The 23191-nt window shown below is 59.1% G+C and overlaps 1 protein-coding gene across 1 annotated transcript; it reads right to left on the reverse strand.

The window, feature by feature from the left end:
• Nucleotides 1-417: 417 nt before the first annotated feature.
• On the reverse strand, nucleotides 418-22754 carry LOC136003393 (collagen alpha-1(I) chain-like). The gene is made up of 5 exons (XM_065659015.1): nucleotides 22622-22754; nucleotides 21609-22526; nucleotides 20627-21463; nucleotides 19660-20472; nucleotides 418-998 (listed from the first exon to the last, which is right to left on the reverse strand). The coding sequence occupies exons 1-5, from the start codon at nucleotides 22752-22754 to the stop codon at nucleotides 418-420; spliced, it is 3282 nt and encodes a 1093-aa protein (XP_065515087.1).
• Nucleotides 22755-23191: the final 437 nt, after the last annotated feature.

Below are 23191 nucleotides of genomic sequence, written 5' to 3' on the forward strand. Positions count from 1 at the left end.
GCAGCCCCCATGGGTGCTGGGCACTTGGCTTATGGGGCAGCACCCAAGTCAAATGAGCTGAATTCTGGTTGAAAGCAAAGCTCAGCATCAGCATGGAGGTTTTCTGCTCTTTGCCATGGAAACAAGCGTTGCTAAGGGATTGCTTAAGAGGGAGTAAAATATTCTAAACCCCTAAGTTTAGGTGGCAGCAGGATTGAACTCCCCAGTCCTGGGGGTGGATGGAGCTGTTGGGGGCTGCCCTTGCTGCAGCTGCCCTGTGCAGCCAGAAGCTCTAGTTCTGCATCCATATGGAGAAACCCTTGGCATGGGGCAGGGATGCTGGATGATTTGGGGCGAGCACGGGAATCCTGGCTGCGTCGGCATGGTCCTGGGGTCTCTCCAGCAGAGAGCCGGGGGCTGTCAAGTCTGCTTCGCTTTCTATGCGTTATTAAACAGACGCGCAAAAGGGTTCCCAAGGGATAAAGACGCCAGCGCTGCTCCCTCCGAACAGATGCGATGCTGGGCTCTTGCGCCGTGCCTCAGTTTCCCCTCCCGCATCGCCCCCATCAGCACCCGCTGCTCCACCCCCCAGCGGCAGGGTCGTACCTGGTTAACTTTATTGATCTTACGGCCGTGAGTAAAGGGGGGGGGGGGAGGAATAACCCCGGCGGGGGCCACCTCTGCCCTTGACCCGTCCCGCGCCCCGCGGCAGCTGCTCCGTCGCGCCTCCGCCGGCAGCTCAATGGGGCTTTGTCTGCGCCCGCCGGCCCCGAGCAGCCCCGGCGCCCCCCGGGGATATTTATGGGGCGGGCGGGCACCTTCCCCCCGGCCCGGCCCCGCTGCCGCAGCCGGGATTGATGGGGCTGCGGAGGTGCCGCTCCGGAGCCCCGCGGGGTGCGGGGCAGCGGGTCCTGCCCCTCGGGGGGCGGGACAGGAGGGGATGCGAGCAACGCGCCCCGGCTTCATCTCGGGTTTGCTTTTGGAGCTTCCTTTGGTTGCTTTTCCATGGAAAACAAAGCCTGTCCGAAAGCAGACAGGGGCTGGGAGGTTCTTGCTTTTCCAGGTTCTTGCTTTTCCAGGTTCTTGCTTTTCCCAAGTCTTTCCAAGCAAAGCTGCTCTGCTCCCGGACCACTCTGTTGGGATGGAAGCACAACGCTGATTGATTCCTCTGTGATTCTGCTCGCTGTCCAATTCCTCCATGCATTAAAGCAAGGAAAGCTCCTTCCCAAAGCTCCAGCAAAGAGAGTTTTAAGATCCATCCTGTGGATGGGAGCAGCACCAGTACCCCCAGGGCTGGGAGGGACTCAGGGTCTGACCCATTGGAGTCCCTGGGAACATCCCTCAGCATTCCAGGCTCCAAAGCAAATGATTTCAGCAAAAGCGTTTATTCAGGAAGGGATTGACCAGGAAAACCTTCACATCTGGGGAAGGAAAAGGAGGGTGGTTTGATGGTTCCCAGATGCTCCAACTGCACAAGAATCGGCCAGTTTAATCAGATGCTATTCCCACACGGATAAGAGTGAGACCCTCTCGGCATTGACCACATGCTGAGTGATGGGGAATTGCCAAAGGTCACACCATTCCCTGCTTCCTGGGGGAAAGACCAGGCTGGAAAGAATCCAGCAAAACCACCATATCCGGGGGACACGCAGGGATCAGGGCTGGATCTTTGGGGACCCTAATTCCCCTTGAACAATGTGGAGTTGCTCCATGTGCCACCCCCAAAGGCACGTGCTGCCCCGTCCTGCAGAAGCTGGAGTTTGGGGCTGTTTCACTGGATTTTGGGAGATGCCTCGGGATAAATGAACCGAGCTGCTCCTTTCCCAGCTTTGCCACCATCTTCTCATAAATCCTCTGGTTTGGAGCCGATCTGGCTGATCCTGGTGCAATGCGGAGCAATCCTGCAGTGCCAACGGGTGTTTTGGTGCTGGTTTGGTGCTTCCTTCTGTTAATCAAGCCAGGAGGTAACGGGCAGAAAGGAGCTGGGATTGCCAGGAATGTCCATAAACCTCCCTGCGTGGAAAATCCCCCCTTAGGGCTGCTTAACCCCAGAGCTGTGGGTACTGCTGTGCTTCAAGCAGAGTTTTCCACGGGGCTGAGGGGGTTTGGCCCATCCTGACCCCCGGACACTGAATAGGAAGGAATAGGAAGGATTCGGGGAAAAGCAGAGCTGTGATTTCCGTGTGTGCTGTGCTCCTTTATCCCCGATCCACCAGGGGAACAGCTGCAGCCTCGATCTCCCTTGGCCCCATCGCACTGGGGCAGCACTGGGGAAACACAGGCATCTTCCAGCACCATTCCCAACCTGGCTGGAGCCACAGCAGCTTCCAGCCTATTTAAAAGAGGAAACGAATCAATTTTCCTCCTCTTCCACCGGATGCAGGTTGGAGGGTGCCATGGAGCATCCTGTGTCTGTGCAGCCCGGAGCTGCCGCTTCCTGAGGCCACAGCACCAGGGCTTGGTCCTCACTGTGCTGCGGAGCATCTCCCATTGACCTCACAGGCATGTGGCTTCTTCCCACTCCCATTCCACTTCCCTAGGGCTTGTGCAGGGAAATGCTGCATGACACGAGCCCTGGAGCTCTGGTGGCTGGAGATGAATGTGGAGTGTCACCTCCTGCCACCGCCCTCATCCCCAGCCTGCAGAGCAGATAATGCACCCGGCAAAGAGCGGGGTGAGCGGAGGAGGATGGGGAAGGGAAAATCCTGGGAGGTAACTGGAAACGGATGTTTGCTGAAGCCGGAGCACAGGACTCCTTTATGCAAAGAGGCTGTGGTGTTCTCCATGCAGGGCAAGAGAAGCAGGGTGCAGACGGGGCTTGGGGGAGATGGTTTCTGGAGATGCTTTGGGCGCCGTAGGTTTAGTCCAAGTGGGAAATGAGGGATTAGCTGCAAGAGGAGGGTATGGGAAGGAGGCTGGGACACAGGCAGATGCCCAAGCAACGGCTGCCACCGAGCCACAAACCTGCTTGTGAAGGGCTGGATGCATTGGGAAGGGCAGTGGGATGGGATCTGAGCAAGGCTCCTTGCCAGCCTCATGCTCCCTTCCCTTCAGAAGGGCCGAAGCTGGCAGAGCCCCCAGGGAGCAAGCTGCCGGTGGGCAATGGAGGGTGGTTGTAACAAGCATCATTCCCGGCATGCTGAGCTAGGCATAATTGTTGGAAAACTGCTGTGCACATGCTGAGCTTCATAATTATCAGGCTTGTCTGCCAGGCTGCCCTTCCCCCAGCACAACGGCACACTTGATTATGATTATGGTGGCTAATTTTGTCTGGTGCATCTTGGGCATATGGGCCCCCACCTGCTCTGAATATGCAAACGCTGCTGATTTGCTCCTCGGTGGCCGTGGCCATGGGGAGGGGGAACCTGCCCAGCACCGCGAACAAAGAAACCCCATTGCAGCGGCGCGGGCACAAAGAGCCACCGGCACCGGCGCTGCCCATGGCAGTGCCCGCGCTCTGAGAGGCCTCCGGGGTTGCTTCCCATGGGTGAGATGGAGCATCTGTGAGCAGCCGAAGCGTGTGGCATGCACATGCAGCATGGCACGGACACACAGCCCAGCACAATGAACACCCTACAGACAACCCCTTCCATGCAAGCCCCGGCACTTCCCTGCTCCAACCTGGCTTTTCCGCATTGCCGTTGGATGCACCCGCATCCCACAGCCTTGCAGAGCATTCCCTGCCCATCCATAACACATTGTTTTGTGAGGTGTGGGAGCTGGGCTTTGCTCCTGTGTCGGGAATGCTCATAAAAGCATTGGTGTGAGGGTGAAGGGCAGCTGATGGGGGGCTCACGTCTGCCTGGAAGGGCCCGCTGTCAGGGGGGCTTTGCCATGCTAATGGATAATTAGATAGGCAGACAGACTGACAAGGATCCAGATGGATGGATAGATGCCACGAGGATCTGGTGACAGATAAATAGGCAGCTGCTAATGGGCAGCGCAAACAACAGCTTAGACTCCTGCTAATTCCCACTGTAATTTTTTAAGCTCTCTCCATCCTTCCCCCCCTTTTCCCTGCTCTCTCCCCCAGTGCAGAGCTCTCACCAGCGCATCCATCACTTCTAGTTTCATCATTTCACTTTGCACAGAAGGGGCAGGAATGGCTTGTGGGGGATCAGGAATAACGAGTAGCAGTGAGCCGAGGTGGGCGTCGTGCAAGGGCTCGGGGAGGTGAAACCCATGGGGCTTATCTGGGACTCTCGGGGTGTCTCCATCCCTCCTTCCTCCCGGCGCTAGTTCTCTATGTCCCAATTAAAACAAGGAAAAGGTTTGTCCCTTTCCTTCCACAGCGGAGGTGGGAAGAAAGCAGCGGCTGGGAGGGAGGTGGATTAGGGCTGGAGAGCCGGGGCCGGCCGGGCGGCAGAGACAAAAGAAGCATCTTCGCTTGTTCTCCCTTGCCGCGGGGGATCCACGTGGCCGTGCAGGAAGGCAGGAAAAGCGGGAAGGGGAGAGAAATCCTGCTGGAGGCTTTTGGCAGCACCCACACCGAAAGAGGGAGATTTACAGCCCACTACGGGGGCTGCCGCCTGCCCCGCCAGCCAGGGTCCCCTGCCTAATGAGGCATTTGGGGATGCTCATGTGGTTGCAGACCAGTTTGGCAAGGACATCACTGCCTCCATTGCCACCTCCCTGGTCTGGCCTCTGGACCAGGGAGCCAGACAGAGCCTTGAGCATCCTCCCATGGGTACCAGCCCTGCAGCCACCACACTTTGCCTCCTGCTCTGCTGCTGGGGCTCCTCTCTCTCTTATCTGCCCATCTCCTGCTTTATCATCACTCCCTCATTTGTCTTTCAGCCCATCAGCCCCTCCATTATCTGCCCTTGCTTCCACTCTGCCTCTTTCCCTTCCATGGTTTTCGTCATTTCTGCTGTATTTCTCCCCCTCACTCTTTTCTTTCCTCCCTTGCTCTACAGATTTCCCCCCTCTTCCTCACCCTCTCTCTTCCCCTGCTCCTTTTCCCTCTCTCCAGGGTATTTCCTCTCCTCTCTGCCATTCCAGAAGGGGTCGGCAGGACCATGGCAGTGGGGACGAGTGCTCCAGCATCCCCATGAAGCTGGGTTCCTGCCTGCCAGCACAGATTGGGCTGGGAAGTACAGCCCAGGAGATGCCACCAGCATCTCAGGAGAGAGCCAGAGCCTGCTTTGGGATGAGGCAGAGTCTGGGAACTGGTCCCCAGTGTATATATATACATATATGTGTATATATAGACGCACACCCCATATATGTCTGCATATATATAATCTTGGCCTTTTCCTGGTTTCAGATGGCAGCAGCTTGCTGGTACAATTAGAGTTTTTACCAGGAATGACCCCGTTGCAAACACTCCGTGTTTTAAAGAAGCCAATTCCAATTCTCAGCAACTTGCTCACAAAGCGCCTGGGGGCTTTTCTGATGAGCTCCTGCAGCTATTCCCAATTTCCTTCTTTTGCTTTATGAGCTAAGTGGGGAAAAAGAGACAGAGTTTCCTTATAAATATAGATGGATGCATAAAAACTATTCCAGGGATATATTTTTTTCCCCTGCACAAATCCCTCTTTCCGGGAGTTTTCTGCTCTCTGCTCAGTGCATCGAGACCGGGCAGTTTTGGGTTGGGGTGACTGGGTGGATGCATGTAAGCAATGCTGGAATGGAAAAAGGTTTAATTCCCAGTTAAAAAAATTCCTTTTCTGGGAACATGGAAAATTCCTTCGATTCTTGATTCTTTTCCTTCTCCTGACAAAATAGCCCCAAAGCAGCTTCACCCATCCCAATGCAGCCGAGGGCAGCACCTGGGGGACACAAGTCCCCTGTGGCCCATAGCAAAAAGCAAAGACAATATTGGGAATATGAGGACCAAGGAAGCTTCAACCCAACCCAGCTTTGGCGGAATCACTCAGGGACCAATGTCTTGCTGCGACCATCACCCACCAAACCCCCACTTCTCCTTTTAGGTGGTTGCCCTCATCCCTCAGCAGGTGCCTGGCTTTTGGGGGCATAAACGAGCACAAGGGGGGCAAAGCTGGGGCCGTTGGCATCCCCAGGATGGATGAACCCGGCTTGGGAAAGGGGGTGGCGATGGCATTGCCAGCCAGGAGTTTCATTAGGATGCAGGAGTGGTGCTTTGGGTGCAAAAAGCGGAGGGGGAAGGGTTAAGGGGCGGCGGAGACGGGGGTGAGAAGAAAGCCTGAAGAAAAGAAGGGACCTCGATGGCTTCATTACCATATTCAAATCTAATTAATTTCCCTTTGCATAAAAAGGCCACGGCGGGCGTGGGACCGGCCTTGCAGATGGCGTCCCATGCTCAGCACCATTTTGGGGCTGCCGGCCATCTTAGAGTGAGGAGGAGGAGGAGGACGGTGGCTTCACCCGCGGCACCGAGCATCTGCTCAGGGCACCCATCAGGATGTGCCGGGTGCCAGCGCCAACAGGCGCCGTTGACCATCGTTCGTTTCGCTTTGAGGAAGAAGAGGTTATTTAGAAGAAATGAAGCAACAATGGACGGGGAAAGGCAGTTCAAAGCAATGGGGTGTCATGATTTGGGGGTGGTATTAGTGGGCCTCGCCCTTGGTTGGGGGTCTCCACTCCATCCCTGCATCCTGGGGTCTCCAGATAGGATGGTGCTGGTTTCCGCGTGGAGGGAGATCAATGGTTGATGTTGGGATCAGCGTCGCCAGAGCTATTTGCTGGAGAGAGCTGCAGATGGGGGTTGAGGTGCAGTGATGGTGCCCCGAAAAGCAGCACTGATATGGCCCTGTGCCTATCCCAGAGATGGGAGCCTCCCAGACCCATGTCTGGAAGGTGATCCCACAGGAATGTGCCCCGCATTCCCTACGGGGTGCCAGCCAGCAGCTAAAACAGCAAGAAAATCCAGCCTCAACAAGCAGATACCCAAAACCCCTCCTGCACAGGTATTTGGGTGGGAAATGGGGATTATGTTCCTCATCTCCCCCTCCTGCATCTGGGGGTGAACCAAATCCCGGATGGAAAACCACCCCTGAGCGTGAGGGCTGCTGCTGGGCACCACCCAGCCCAGGCTCACCCCGGGAGAGGTGGAAGTGATTTTCCCTAATGTTTGAGGCAGCTTCAGCCTCCCGGGGGGGGGGAACTTGGAGGAGCAAGGACCCATGGGGGATGTGGGTTTCCTCCCTTCACGGACACCCAGGGATGTGATGCTGCTGTGGCTATGGGGCAGGGATGAAGTCGTCACCCCAAAACAGGCTCCCACAAGGAGCTGGAAGACGCCTGTGCAGCTAAATCCAGTGTGCGCCAGTGGGAAAACTGGGGTTTGGATGGGCAGAGCAGGAGGATGGGGGGGGCAAAGTGAGAGGTGAGGGGGGAACATTCCCCCTTAGACATAGAAAAGGATGGGTTTGAGTCACAGAGGAAAGGTTTAAAAGGGAAAATAAGTGGGAAAAGTCAATTATGGGCATGAAAACTTGGGGGTTTTTACTCCCATAACAGTGCGAGGTGGCACCTCACAGCCTGGCAGCCAGCTGCATGCAGAGCCATCGTGCCCTGCTCCAAAGCCTCCCCAAATCCCGGGATGGAGAGAGCCTGGGGGGAGGTTTTGCAGGGAAAACCCAGGAGAGCAAATCAAGCAAAGCCCAAACTTACCGTGTGGAGGAGAGGTGAAGGGGTGCCGAGCATCCTCGGAGCAGCGGAGCTCACTTCCCTTGCTTGGTTCCACAGGCTCTGTGCTTGCTGGGGAGGGATGTGTGAAAACAGCCCATCTCCAACAGTCACGTACATCTTTGCCACTGCAAACTGGTGCTGGAAGCAGCATTAGCCTGGCTTGGTGGCTCCCACAGGCAGGAAAACCCCGTCAGGGGCATTCCAAAAGGCTCCATCTTTTGATGTCCAGGGTGAGGGTACAGCAGGGCTTGGCCCACACTGGCCTGGCTGCTCCCCATCCCTGTTCCCGGTGAGGGATGCAGCTGGACCGCGGAGGTCAAAGCAACACAGGGATTTTTCCTCTGCAAGAGAATCAAATGGGCAATTGTCACCTTCGAAGACACAGTGGCCACCTCCAAACCCATCCCGCTCTGCCCATCACTGAGCCACCCTCCCCAGCCCGTGTGGCCAAGATGATGCTTTCAAGGTTTCTCCTGGCACAGAGGACCTCAAGGTTTCCACATCTATGTCCAAACCCTGCCTTCCCAGTGGCCAGTGCTGGGCTCTGGATACTGTCACGGGTCCCTGCTTAGGGACAGGTTTCGGTTTGATCTCTCCATTAGGGTCTAGAGGGAGGTTTGAGCAGCTCCATGACCCCTTGGGTTGCACCCTGAACTGCATCCCACATCCAGTTTTGCAAACAGGATGGCACCAAGAGAGGAACCGAGCCCTTCTGGGAGCCAGTGGGGAGGGAAACCGAGCTCCTTCTGGGAGCCAGTGAGGAGGGAAACCCCTCTGTGTTGAGTGATGGAGCAGAGCCCCTCCAGATGAGCCCTTGGCCATCACCCACATCCCCATCCCCTGCTGCTGGTGCGGGACGCCTTGGTCTGCCCCAGATCAGCCTTTTTATCACCCAAAACCACGGGGTGGGGAGGTGAGGACTTCGGCCCCCGCTGGCCCCAGCACCCATGTTCACAGCCCTGCCTGGGGGAAGGGCTTTTGCTCCCATTCACTTTGCTCCCAAAAACTCAGCCCCTCCAATGCCATCAGCACTCCCAAGGGTGTCCGATGGCAAGAGAGGACTGGACACAGGGTGGGTTGACAGCACTGCCCCAGACAGCGGTGGGAGCTGGGGGGGGCACACAGCAAGGGGACACACCGAGGGGATGGGGGGCTCAGACACAATGCTGCCATTGAGGGGGCCACACTGGGGGTCCTGGCCCTTCCTGCCCAGACACAATAGGGGCGGCCCCGCGCGCCACTTGTGCACATTGTGCGGCGGCCACCCCCCCCCCCCCCCAGCCCCTCCTTTCTGTCCCCCATCGGATAATGGATCCGCTTTGTGTGCTTGGCTGGACAAGGACTTTGTGGCGCAGAAAGAGCTGGTGTTTGTCTGTCAGAAGAGATCGGCCAAGAAAGGGACGGGGAGGAGCGGTGGCTGGAGCAGGGCAGTGGCCCTCGCACAGCATTGGCCTTGCACGGCCCCTGTGCTGCCGGGCTATTCCCAAGGGGGAAAATGTCCTTGCTGGGAACCCAGGGTGGTGCAGCTTGGTGACCATGGGGCTGCTGGCCCTGTGGCTCCAACCCCATCCCTGGTCCTGGCAAGCATCCTGGTGAGCATCTCGATGAGCACCCATCCCAGCGAGCATCCCAGCGAGCATCCTGCTGAACGCCGCCTCCCCAAACCCAACACAAATCCATGGTGGCAGAGGGTCCGTGTCCTGGCTCCGGGCCCCACAGCCCCTTTGCATCCCCCCTGCCCCATTCCTGGGGATGGGATCAGCAAAACCTACAGGAGATTAAGTCTCCTGCTGCCTCGATCCTGCTGTACCAGCGTGCAGGAAAGCGAGTGGGATAATCCCTGACTTCAGTGTAGCCAGAGCCACAAAGAGCAGGATTAATAAGAGCTAGGCTTTCATTTTGGCAGCCCTGAACAGGTGCCTTTTCCTGTGGCATCCCCAATTCCAGCACATTGGATAATCAAGGGACACTGGAGCTCTGCAGGCAACGGCCACATCCTATCAGCTCTGGGAAGGCAAAACCAGCCCTGGCACCATCCAGCTGGGAAAACAGACGGATTTCAGCCCAGCCAAGCAGCCAGCATTGTGTGTGTGGGTACATGCCGGTGCCCACAGCTACATGCTAACGCCATGCCTGTGCCACATGGCACAAGGTCCCTCCGGCAGCAGCAAACCTTGTGCAAAGCAGGGCTGAAAACTGGGATTCTTTCCCATTCAACCAAGTCAGGAATCTCTTCCCTTTATTCTCTAGGCTGGGGCAGGTTCATCCCACCCGTGCTTCATCAGTGCGGTGGCAGTGTCATTGCCAGCCCAGGCTCAGCATCCCGGCACTCCCACCCCACACATGGGTGGCATTTGGAGGTGACAACAGCCATGAGGCTGGAGGTGGCATCTCAGCAGCACATCTCCTTCCCCAGCTGATTTTGCTGCAGGTGTTTGGAGGCTGGGTGCCCACATAGGATGAGTATCTCCATCAGCATCACCCCAGGGGACCCCGAACCCACATCTTGGGTGCTGTGGGGCTGAGCCAGGCAGCTCAGCTCCTGTGGGGAGAGCAGACGGGATGATTAGGGTGGCCTGTGGAGTAATTATCTCATTGGGAACTAATACCCTTTCAACGGGAGCGGGGTGGGGAAGTATTGTTCGGGCTTAGGGATTACATCAACCCGCTGGAGCAGACAATGTGCTCCCCCTGGGAAGAGGCAGCTCAGCCCCAGGGAGAGAGGAGGGAGGCAAGGGCTGAAGCTGTCTCAATTAGGGAGTGTCCCAGCAGAGAAACAGGGTGGTGGGGGCTCATGGCAGGGGGGGGACGAGAGGAGTTTTGTGGGGAAGGGAAGCATCCTTAACCCTTTGTGCTCCCCTGGTGAGGTGGCTCTGTCCTTCAGCCCCGCGTGAAGTGGGGATGAGTTGATGCCAGCAGGGCTGGCTGTGTCCGCTGCTCCCCATGTGCTGGGCAAAGTGAAGCACAGCCACTTTTCTCCCTTTTCTGCCCTTTTTCTTTGTAATCTTTATGCCAGCCCCTTCTACACAGCAGCACCACATTGGCCACTTCATCCTTGCACTGGGGACTGGCAGCCAGGGCCAGCGGAGGGGCTGTGAGTGGGGCACGTCCCTGTCCCCAACCCCAGCCAGCAGTGCTGGGGAGAGGAGCAATGCCAACCCCCTGCCCCTAACCCCAGCGATGGGCAGCATCAGGACACAGCAGGTCCTTGGCATCTCCTTGAAGCACCAGCTCCAGCCCTGAGCCCACCCTGGGGTTGGGGTTCATGGTAAATCAGGCGTGAGGCCGTTGGGCTGGTGGCAGCCACCGCGCCAGGTTACGGCTGGAGCAAGGGGCTGTCTCCACCTGGCCCTGGCTGCCCATGGGGTGATGGAACACGGGGCTCCCAGCTGCCATACATTTTTAAATAAATGAATAATACATCGCTGGCTGATAAATAAATAACGGGCACACATTTGAACTTAGCCTCTGAGAAAATCCTTTTAGTTCAAAAGGACCGGGGCGCTTGGAAAGGGGAGCCCATGCATTTTGAATGGGCTGCCATCAAGTGTCAGGGCTTGGCAAGGGAGACGAGGAGGGGGAGGGATAAAACCAGCCTTGACACAAGCAAAGGCAAAGAATGAGGACGAGGGTCCTTGGACATCACCGAGCGTGGCTCTGGGAGGAGCAAGCAGCAATGGCACCGAGGGCAGCGGCGCCCGGAGAGCCTGGAATCCCTGCGGAAGGGGGAGGATGAGGATGGAAGGTGCTGCGGTAGGAGGAGAAAGGCGAGCGGCACATGAAAGGTCCGGTCCCACCAACCCCAACTGTGCCGAGGAGGAGCCCCCATTTAGCAGAGCAAAGGCAGCGTTTACTTAGCAGTGGCCCTATAAAGAGGTGGGTGGCCCTGGAAGGCAGCCCAGACAAATACAAGGGGATTAGACAAGTGAAAGGTGTGAGCGGAGGGGTGAAGGGGAGGAGGATGCTCAGGGAAAGACGTTAGCGGGGGCAGAGCAAGCAGGGAGAGGGCAGCCAGGCAGAGGCTGCATGGGGGAACCTTATTGTCACCTTCTGATGGGGGGAATCCAAACACATCCCATGTCGGAGGAGCTGAGGGGGCTGGAATTAGCTCTGAGGCTGCCCAAGACCCTGCGTGAAGCAGCTGACAGCGCACACCTGCCCTAACATCTATCCCTGCCACGCACACATGCGTTCTGGTCATGCACATGCGTGTCCCAGCTGTGCACTGCCATGCACACACATGTCCTGGCCATGCACAACCACACACATGCATGACTGGGCCATGCACAGCCGTGACGCACATGTCCCAGCCGTGCACATGCATGTTCCAACCATGCCCACAAGTGTCCTGGCCGTGCACACACGTCCCAGGACAGGATCCTGCTGGAACTCACTCGCTCGGCCTTCGTGAAGCCCAGGACCCACGGTGGTAACTTGACTCCCTTGCGCACACCACATCGCTAAAGTGGCTATTGATTTATTAGGCTGTAATTTAAGGCAGAACGTTTTAAACTGAACCCACACACCAAGGCCAGGCACGAGAACAAACAAGACCTGATTTATTTGCTGCCCGTCTCTGGCAGACGCCTGGTTGTGTCGAAGGGGGACAGGGAACTGCTGCATGGCATCCTGGCATGGGAAGAAGGAGAGGAGCATCCCATCACCTCCTGTATATCCCCTTGTAAGCATCCTGCACCCCAAAGCCGCTTCATGCAATGTCCCCCCAGCACCAGGGGTGCAGAGGACAGGGATGGTGGCAGTGAGGGCAGGGGCAGAGCTGCCTGGACCCAGGCTGGTTACATAGGAGAGTCGGGCCAGCACTGGGACAGGCAGGAGGGCATCACCCATTCCCTGCACCAGTGGCTGCTGGGGCATGTGCTGGGATCAGCATGACCACAGCAGCAGCACCGGGGCACTGGGATCACTCTGGAAAGTGCAGGCTGGAGGGGGGGTGTTGAACCCACACTTGAACGTGGCGCCAGCACAGACCCACAGCTCCATCCTCCCGACAAGCAGCCACAAGGCCAGACCTCCGCCGGCATCAATCAACCACGCTCCCATGGATGCCCAGCACCGGCATGGGGGGGGGGGGGGGTATTCCACCCCCCCCACCAAGCTCAGCATCCCCCATCCTCCTGCACCAGCTGAGTCCCGGGTGTCCAACCCCCGCCAGGTCCCATCTGCAGGACCCGGCCACCGCGGTGCATTCCTGTGTGCCGGCCCCGGCGCAGCAGCTGCCGGCCTGAGCCCATCGCCGCCGCCGCAGCTCATCCTGACCTTGCGGTCAGGTGTGGGGAATGGGGGGGGATAACCCCCTCCCCAACCAACCCCCGGTGCCACCAGCCGCCGTCGGGGCACGGGGAGGGTTTAATGCAGCGGGGACCATAATGGGGCCGGGCGGGGGAGTGAGGGCGAGGAGAAATTAGTGTCAGTGTGTGTGTGTCTTAAACAAACCTGCGCCGGGGTGACGTGAATGGGGGCACAGCCTGTGTATATATTAGTGATGGGATCTGACCTCGCTGGGAGGGCTCCTTCCCTCGCTCCGCTCCTCTGGGCGTGGGAAAAAGGCCTGGGCTCTTTTCACAGCTGTTCTCGCTGCTGCACTGAGCTAATGGAGGGGCTGCCCGGCTCCCTCCTCCCCCCCGCCGCCCTTTCAGGCCTCCGGCAAAAACCCCCCTTTCAGCAGCCCCTTAAAAACACCCCTCATTGTTCCGGCCCGCGGCGCATTGAAATGCCACTCGCACCCCGTCTCCCGGAGCAGCCGGCCCCGGCTCCGGCCCGGCTGCGGGTGCACACGCGTGTGCAAGCCCGCGGCTGCGGGGGAGCACACGTGGGCCTGGCCCCGCGTGATGCATTGCTGCTGCGGGGTCTGCATCCCGCATGGCTGCTGCGGGGTCTGCATCCCGCAAGTTTGCAATGGAAGGGGGGGGGGGGGAAATGTGGGAAACCGAGGAGGTTTTCCATGCCCCAGGAAGCCGAGGCAGTGTTAATGCCCCCAGCTCAGACCCCTCCTGTCTCTGCCTTTTATCCGGGCGCTTTGATTTTGATGTAAGAAATGAGCCAAAAGGTATCAGCGCCCACCTCGGATTTGCAAACCCAGAGGGGACACGTGGCCAGTGGCCATATCTCCCTCCACAACCCAGCCATGGGGATGAATGGGGACTTCGAAACACCCCAGCACCACTCTGAGCACCCCAAACATGGCTTTGGCCATACCCAGGTTTCACAACCAGCATTTAACGCTCCAGGAGCAAATAATCCACATTAAATCCCTGCCTGACACACAAAGTGATGGGATTCCCCAGGGATGGGGTGGTTTGGGCACATCGCACCTTGTTTTCCCCTAATATTGAGCCTGTGAGTTGCCCCAAAAAATCCTCTCCAAGCTCTGTAGGAATCCAAGGTTTATGGAAGACAATAAACAGCCGCACAAGGATCAGCCCTCGCCTGGCTTCCCAGGGAATTAGGGCAGAGAAAGTCTGGGCTCAGCCTCTGAGGGCACCACAGGGACAGCGGAGCTGAGGTCCCACCAAGGGGGAGACGCTGCTCCTTGAAGCCGGTGGCAGCGGCACGGGCACATTCTGCCTCCCCCTGCCAGCCCCATGCTCACCATCTTCCCTTGTTCGCCGAGGCCCAGCCCTGGAATAGCGCCGGGATCGTGCTTTTCATTAAAAATAAATAACCACATTTCTGGTGGCAGCGGAGGGAGCACGAAAACACCACCCCCAAAGGCTGCAAAACCGGGAGGCAAAGGCGGCCAAACCCACACTTATTATTCTTTTAAGCTATCCTTGGAGCTGGGGTCATCACCGGCTGGTGTTTGCAGCAGGGCGGACAGACAGGACAGCATCCTCGGGGCCTGCTCCTGCTTTTCCCGCTGACCTTTCCCCGCTGCTCTGATAGATCCTTTCTGACAAAAGCGGGGACGCCGCACACCTTCCGTCCTTGCTCCGTGCCCGGCGCAGGGACATCGCCACTAGCAAGTCCCTGTCACCAGCTATTAGGGATAGAAGGTCTCTGCCGCCACCGTGCTCTTTCCACATGAGTGCCAGCACCAGCACCAGGCCGGGGGGTACCCCTTAGCCCCCCTGTACATAACACACGTGCCCCAGTGTTCACCAGTTATGAATGCAAATCTGTTGAAGAGCCACGCGCGGGTTTGTTATCGGTGAGGATGAGCCCCAGCTCTTTGAAGTCAACATATGTACATGATGATGCACATATGTGCGTGACCTACATTCGGGGCTGTAGCGCGTTCCTCGGGTGGGTGATGCCTACGCGTGCCTGCAGCAAAGGGACTTGGCCATTCCTCACCCACTGAAGCACCGTCAATCCTCGAGCGGCTTTCCTGGTGTGGGGAAGGGGAAAGGATTTGGTGGATGCTGCTTGGTTGGAGCATCCTGAAAAGCCACTTGCCAAGAAGCCCAGGCAAATGGCTTGGCTTTGACAGAGGTGACAAAGCGCAGCCACCAAAGCCATGCCCTTGGTACCCTGAGCATCACCAACACGTGCGGCTCCCCGCAGCCACCCCACAGCCCGGTGCAGAAGAGCAGCCACCCCAATCCGCTCGCTTTCAAACATTGCCATTTCCCCAGCTGATTTTGACTCCTCACCCAGCGCAGGGATGGAGTTTCCATAGAAACATGAAGATATTAAACTGTAAATAATAATTTCTCTATTTAAAATATATATATTTACATACATAAAGAGAGAGAAAGCAAAGCTCCAGTGCATGGTGTGGGGCTGGGGGACACCACCACCTCCTGCACCCAATTTATCCAGGTTGGAGACTCCAGCCTCACATCCATAGAAATGAGCAGCTGAGGAGCCATTCGGACCACCCTGCGCCAGCTCTGGTAAATAAACGGGAGCTTCGCTGCCGCAGTGACACGGACCTGATGGGCAGGAATTGTTATTTACTGTTGCCTGTTCAATGGTTATTTTTAAATGGCCTAAAGTGAAGCACATCGCTGGTTTTCATTTTCTCCTGCTCAGGGATATGTTTTTGCCTGTGCTTTTTACCCTTTCTGTCTATTTAAGTGATACTTTTTATCATAAATGACTTTTTTTCTTCCCCTCCCTGCTATTGAGTTGAAAAATCATCAGCTCACAGTGGGAGAAAGGAGCCTCACAGCTCCTCTTGGCACCCTAAATCCCAGCATCCTCCCAGCTCCCTCCATCCCTTGCACCAGCCACAGCACAAAGGGCTCCTTTTGCCTCTTTGCCAAGCCCAGGATCAGATCCTGACCGTGGGAGTCAACACGGACAACACAATGGCAGCACCATCCCAGCATCCCATCGGCAAAGCCAGCCATGAACTCTCTATGCCCATCTCCACAGCAGGATCAGGGTTTTGGGGAGCACCCCATTGCCTCTGACTCAGTTTGCTGTGCTGGCACTGGGATGCTCAGTCCGGCACCTCTCCTGGTGCCAGGGACCAGCACCGGAGCCCCTGGGTCTGGCTGGGCTCAGCCCTTACTCACTGGCACCAGCCCCAAACAAGCCCAGCAACCCCAAAGTAGCTGGACCAAACACCCCAGCAGCGCCTGGGATTATCCTCAGCATAACATCCCCTGGGAACAAGATTGCAGCTTAGGCCCTAATGGAAAAGTGGAGAGAGATGGGATTAAAAGGAAAATAATGACTATTTCTTTAGCAAGGCTGTGGAAATGAGACAGGGATTAGCATCTTCTTTACCAGCAGCCTCCAATCCCACTGAACAATCCCGGATCCAGAGATGCCCACGCTCAGCATCGCTCCCAAGGGTAACGTAGACAGCATCTACCCCAGACTGGGACAATCCCAAAGGAACGAATCCGGCTGTCCCAAACACAAGGCCAAATTGTCAGCTCAGATCCAGCCTGAGCACCCACCACATCCCTCTGCCACCACTTCTGCCTGAGGACATCACATCACAAAGGCAACTGGGCAAATATTTGCCAGTGTGGTGATTTTCCTTTCCCTGCAGATTTGCTGGGAGAAATGATAAAATATTCTGCAAGGAATAAAACATTGGAAATTAAAACTTCACTTGCAAAGGCACAAGCCCAAGAATAAACCTGAAAGGTTCCTTTCTCTCGCCTTCGGTTGCACACACCGCGCGGTGCAATTGGCTGCTTCCCTGGAATAGATTCAGTTGCTATGATACCAAGTTTGCTTTTAACGAACCCCAGAAAATTAATGGTATTCAGCAGATAAGTCCTTAAAGTGGAACCTATTTTAAGAAATTCCTTGCTAAATGGTTTACAAGTAGTCAGGAGGGAGGAGAAGGTTTCCCAAGCGCAGCAGAGCCTGCGCTGGTTCTCCTGCTGCTCCCAGCCGGGATATTGGGCTCTGTGGTGATGTGTTCTGGGGTATGCTTCAGCTTGGGACCGTGAGTGGTGAGGGCAGGACTGATGGACAGCATCAGCTCCCTGAGCTGTGCACGCTGCATCCCTCCCACTGCTGCACGGCGACGCTTCGCATCCTCCCGGCTGTCCCCACGCGGCCTCGCTGCTGCTGCTGCAGCGCTGCTCCTACCAGCCAGCAGCTTCCTCCAACGCTACAGAAACACGGGCAGGTCGGTGCAGGCAGCCCAAACCCTGCCTAAACCTGCACTTAAATCTATGGGATTCATGGCTGGTCCAGATCTTGGAGAGCCTGAGACAGTTGAAGGGATGTAAGTGGGTCTGCCATGGAAAGCCTGCTCCGACAGAAACCTGGCATGCCTTGGAAATGCTCAGGGAAAATAACCAAGGAGCTGGGGAGGGTTTTCCTTCCTTCCAGTGCAACACAGTCCAGCCCCGCAAACAGAGCTCAGAGTGGCATAAGTTCCCCCGGGACCTGCGTCTCCACCAAGGAGATAAACTGGTACCTCCAGATCCTGCAGCAAAGGCTCTCACCAGCTCAGCACCACCAGAGCTGAATCACCTGCACTCTGGTCCCCAGGCTGCAGGCAGAGCAGCTCCACAGGGCACAGAATGGATGAGGAGCCATCTTCTTTATCCCACACCATATTTTGGGGTGTACTGGGGCTGTTCCTGCTTTATCCCACAATACATATAAGGGCTCATGTCCTCCCTGGCCAGAAAAAGGCCCAAACTGAGAGTCCAGGGTGTCTGTGCAGGATCAGTGCCAGGAATCACAGAGATCCAGGACAAGAAACCTGCTTCTCTCCTGCCTGAACAAAGCAAGGCCTGTCAAGAGGAAGGAGGGGTACCCCTGCCTCTCACACCCCAAATTCCTCCTCTGCCGCAGACTCCAGCAACGTCAGGTGAAAAAGAGGCACAACCCCATATAGAAGCCAGGATGTGCAGATGGAGCAAGGGATCAGCGCCTTGGGCTTTAAATATTTGGAGCTGATGCCCTTCCCCTTCTCATTTCTCGGCACCAAACCGGCCAGGGAATCAATGCACCAAAGACCCAAGAAGTGATAGGGGAGAGGATGTGCCCTACACCTCGCACAGTGCCTGCCTCCAGCAGGAGTACGGCAGTGGCCTGGCATGGTCAGGACCTGTGATGGTTTAAGCACGTGGGTGCTTGGGTCCATCTCCGGAGCCTCCCCACTGACCATTGCCAACTGCCTGAGAGCTCAGAGCCACACTCTGCAGTCATGGAGGGGCCTCCTTGCTGCTTGCTCCAAGCTGGACCCTAAATCCATGCACCTGAGAACCTTCCCTGAGCTTCCCAGGAATAACTGGGGACCACTTAGTCCACTGGGTCACCACTTACAGCCTCAGCCATTGGGGCTGAATCCAGCATCAGCGGGACCAGGGGGAGGTCGAGACTGGAGTATCCTCAAAGCACTGCTCCCAAATCCCCCTCTCCAAAGAACAAAGCTGCAATCTCTCTGCAGATGCAGAATAACCAGCGAGTGATGATGATTTATTTCTCTTCCCCAGTAGATAAATCGGCCTTGGATACGGGTGTGTGCTAAATTACAATTTGCATGTGGTAATATATTTAAGCAACTTTCCTTCCTTCCACTGGGTTATAAACAGGGTTTCTCTGGGGGTTATTTCCGAGCTGGCCCCGTTTCATTTCTCTCCAATACACCCGGTGCGAGGAGCTTAATTGTCAGCGTGGAAATTAAAACCAGAGCAGAAAATACACCCCTAAAATCCATAAAACCAAGGTTTGGGGTTTGCAGGTAGCCTGAGGAGCCCCAGGTTGGAATCAAATAATCACCCCAGCACAGGCACTGGCTCTGGGCCTCAATAAAAATCATTACAGACAAAACCCCACTGAAATTTCCACTCCACAGCCACGTTCGGCTTCCGGCGGCTCTCCCCCTCACCAAGGCACCAGGGCCAGTGCTTTGGGAAGGCCAAAAGGCGGCTGCCGAGCCCCAATCCTGCCGGGAGGGCAGGGCTCTTCTCCCGGAGAACAGCGAGTGGGTTTTTACATTCGGTTCTCTAGCTTTATGATATCACATACACTCATACAGCTAGATAACCAAAGAGAAAAACCAACCCAGGTCTTTACAAAACGGGCCTCGGCCACGCCGCGCACCCGGGGGTGGTTTGGCTCCGATGCTGGAGCCCCCCAAGGTGGCTGCATCCATGTCCCCTCAATAATGAAGAAACCCCAATGGTCTGGGTGGTAGAGCAGGGATCTGCTGCGGCACCTTGGGATGCAACACACGACCCCGGCACTCTCCGATGCCCACCCAAGCTCCCCAACTCGATGTCTGCACGCCAAAGGGCACCCGCACTCTAGAGCAGTCTCCACCCATGGCCCAGGGACCATCGCAGAGCAGGATGCTCCCACAGCACCCATCCCCATCACCTGCTGCCCAGGGACCTGCTTCCTTCCCAGCTCCAAATTCACCCCCAAATCCAGCCCAGAGCCCACTCCCACTTTATAATTACTGTAAATTACTGGCACGGAACTGCTGAGTCATGAGAGTGGCTGGGGAAGGGACAAGCACAGCCAAAAGGCCCCCCCCGGGGTTTCCACTGCACCACCTAATTCCCCCTCCCATGCCTCCCGCACCCTGCAGCCCGGCCCTGCACACCCTGGAAGGACCCGCACATCCTGCGGCCCCGGGCTCTGAATGTCCTCTGGCGGGGGGACACCTTCCCTCACCCCTGAGGCCCCGTCCTCGCCTGCCCTTGTCCTCAGGGATCTTCCGCCCCGGCCGGGAGGCTCCGGGCACCGGTCCCGGGCACCGGCGGGGGATGCTCCCTGAGAACTGCCCAAGCCGGGAGGCTCCGGCCGTGCTGCAGCTCTGAGGGAAACTCGGCGGAGAGGCTGCCCCTGGTCCCAAGCGGGGGACGGGGAGAGGAGAGGGGACCCCGGGAAGGGGACCAGGGGAGGCTACCGGGGAAGGGGTGCCGGGGAAAGGGTCCCGGGAAGGCGGGTACCTGCTCTCCCTGCTGGGGCCGGTGCTGCCAGCGGTCGCCGTCGGCTCCGGGTCGCCGCATCCTTCCCAGGCTGTGGCAGGGTAGGGAGGAGGCTCGGGCCGGGATGGAGGCTGGATGATCCCGCCCGGTGCCAGTGCCGGTGCGGGTCCCTCTCCCGCTCCCCGGCGCCTCCGGGACCTGCCACTAAAGTTGAGGCAGAGCCGTCGGCGGAGGGATGGCTGGAGGGCGGGGGAGGGCGGGAGGAGGGACGGGGCGGCCGGCGGGGACAAAGCGCGAGCGGCGGGGCTGGGACAGGCCGGGCGTGGGGCCGGGGCAGGGGTCACCCCCCGGGGGGGCAGCGCCATTCGCCACGGCCGCCGCTGTCCCCGGGGGCCGCCCGTCTGCTCGCCCCGAGCCGCCCCCCCTCCCGACCCAGCCTCCTGCAGCGGCCGGCCAGCCCCATCGGGGGGGCGGCGGTGCCCCGGGGGTAACCCCGTTGTGGTAAGGCTGTGGCGCAGCCCCCCCCGGCAAAGGTAGGGGTTAAACCAGACTGGTCCTAGGCGGGGAAGCAGCCGGGGGAGGGCGGCCGGACCCTCCCGTCGAATGTGCACTCACAGGCCCCACTTGCTAAGCTTTTTGCGGCTGTTTGGTTGTAAAACGGGGGTCGACCCCCCCTTCATCCCGGGAGGTACCAGAGTCCCCCGACCAACCGGGCCTCGGCTCTGCCCCACGGCCAGAGAGGGAGCCCTCGGGCCCGGGACAAAGAGGGGCCGCGGCTCGGAGGGGCGGCGGGGAATAGCCCGGGACTCGGTGCCGAGGGCCGCCGGCTCCACGTCCCCCCCGTGCGGCCGCCCGGGGCCGGGCCCGGCTGGCTCTGCCCGGTGCAGGAGACCCGCTCCTCTGTCCCGGCGACGGCGAGGCCGCACCGGCAAGGGGCTGGGGGCAGCGGTCTTTCCCCGGCACCCGCAGCCGCCTCCCGCCGGGAGCAGACCGGCAGGCACAGCCGTGACCCCGTGTGCGCTCTCCCAGCCAGGGGAGCCCGGCTACCGGTGCACACCCCCGGGAGTACGAGAAGGTGCAAACACAAGTCCCGACGCACCCGCAGGAGCGCTCACACCGGTGGGCACATTCGTCCTGATGCCCACCCTGCCCCGCACAAGAACCCGCGGACACGCACCCCTGCACAGGACACCCTGGGCTCTCCCCAGCTTCGTCCGCACCCTCGGGACCCCCAGCCTTGCCCCTGCCCGCGGGCCCCGCAACCCTCCCGAGGCCGCTTCGTCGCACCTCGCTCTGATGAAACGGCGGAAAGCGAAACCAATCGGTGGCCCGAGCATAGCAGCGGCCCCGGCCTCGGGCACAGCGTAGTGCCGGTGCCCCGGCTGTGGGCAGCTCCGGGCGGGCTCCGCTTCCAGAGAGGACCGAGAGCAGCGGGTCCGGGTGGGCGGCGGGGCCCGGCTCCCGCTCACAGAGCTCCGGTTCCTGCAAATAGGCACGGGTCCACCCCGACCCCCGCTGCCCACACCAGCCCATTAATATGCAAGCACCTAAACAGATATAAAATATGTGATATACATCGTATACATGTATAAATATCCGCCCTTGAAGGTGCTGGGAGCGATGCATGGCGGCACTTGCAGAGATGCCAACCCTCAAGCACCGGGGGCTCTCAGGGAGCTTTCTGTCCCTTACCAGGGGTCCCCGGGTCGGGGAAGCCCTTGGCAGGAGTCCCAACCTCAAACGGTGGCCTCAAGGAGCGGGGCGAGCGCATTCCTACCGGCATCGGGCGCCGGGAACCGGGCACCGGGCACCGGCCCCGCCGCTCTCCGTGGTGCTGAAGCGCCGCCGCGCCGGGGGTCGTGCCTCTTCCGTCCTTCTCTTTCCAAGCTGCCGCTAATTGATTATTATTATCGCTAGTCATTATTATCGTTATCATCCCTGCCGTTCCCGTCGCGCCGGTGCACCGCGGCACCGTCAGCCGTTCCGAGCGGGAAGATGGTGCCAACGAGGCAGCGCCACTTGCCAAATTAACGGATCGCTCCCCCCGCACACCCTCGGTAGCTGCCAACCGCTCTCCCTTGCCGGGGTCCGCATCACGCGTGGCCAGAAACGGGGCCGTTACCTCCGTGGCCGGGCTCCCAAATGACTCTCCTGACCGGCCCCGGGAGGCGTCGGCCCCGCAGGCTCGGGCCCGCTGCCGTCCACACCGCCCGGGGCCCCGCCGGCCCCAGCCCCGCTCCGCCGCCCCTGTGGGTCCCGTTACCGAGCCGCTCTTTCCCCGGGCGGGCCCGGCCGCGTTCCTTCCCCGAAGGGTAAAACCGCAACAACGACCGCGGCCCCAGCGCTCCGCCGAGGGAACGAACAGGACCGCAGGAGCTTCGCCGCCGCCCCGGCAGCGCCCTGCGGCCGGGGCACGGCTCGGGGAAGGGCTGCTTCGGACACCGGCGGGGCCGGGGCTCAGCCTCCGCTCCGGCCCCACTCTCCGCCGCTCCCGGGCACCGGTGACAGCCGCACAGGGCCCGGGCAGGCTGCGGCAGCCCGGTTCATCCCCGCCGGTTGCCGGTGCCCGCTTCCCACTGCTCGCTGCCCCAGAGGGGCCGCCGCAGAGGCCTGGCAGCACCGACGCGGGAAGGCGGCCGCCCCACGCGTGTCCGCTGCGGGGGATCCACGGGGCCCACCGGGCCTCGTTTCTCCCCGGCACTTACCTGGTCGTCGCCCACCGGTAGCTCTCGCCCTGGCGGCCGCGGGCGCTGCCTCCGGCCCCGGTGCCTTTCGTCCCCCCTTCTCCCCTTCGCCTACACCCTCGTGTGAATCAAATACCTTCACTACAGCAGCCATGTTGGGCTCCGGTGCGAGCACGGCGCTCGCCGTAGGAACCGCCGGTCTCCTCGGCGGGAGGCAGCACAGATGGGCTCGGTTCAGGAGCCCCGGCTCCCACCGGAGAACCGCAGCCCGGGTATCCCGGCCGATGCCGGCCCCTCTCGCCCATCGCCCCGAGGGATGCCGCGGTGTGCCGCTCCCCGCCAGCCCCGTAACTTCCCACCGTTACCGGTAACGCCACTAACTGCAGGTCGCGCACCTGCTCCGCATCCCTCCGGCAGAACCGGCCGCATCCCGGGGCTGCCTTTGACATAGAAGATGGGGGGAGCCGCCGTTACCTCCGCCTCGCCCGATGTGCCGGTCCTCGCGGCGCCGCTCGGCCGAGCCCACCTGGGGAGGGAAGAGAGACAAGATTCGTCAAGGAGGAGCCGCCGCCGCCATCGATCCAACTTGGA

This window comes from Lathamus discolor, chromosome 21, assembly GCF_037157495.1.
Source record: "Lathamus discolor isolate bLatDis1 chromosome 21, bLatDis1.hap1, whole genome shotgun sequence".
Taxonomy (NCBI): Eukaryota; Metazoa; Chordata; class Aves; order Psittaciformes; family Psittacidae; genus Lathamus; species Lathamus discolor.

Bases quoted from the DNA above. Each gene is read 5' to 3' on its own strand.
- LOC136003393 (XM_065659015.1), bottom strand. From the start codon at position 22,754: ATGGCTGCTGTAGTGAAGGTATTTGATTCACACGAGGGTGTAGGCGAA. The intron at 22,527-22,621 runs GTAAGTGCCGGG...CGGTGCTGCCAG, and splicing joins TACCGGTGGGCGACGACCAG to GCCTCTGCGGCGGCCCCTCT. The intron at 20,473-20,626 runs GTTGGTCGGGGG...TTCCCCGCCTAG, and splicing joins TGGGGCAGAGCCGAGGCCCG to GACCAGTCTGGTTTAACCCC.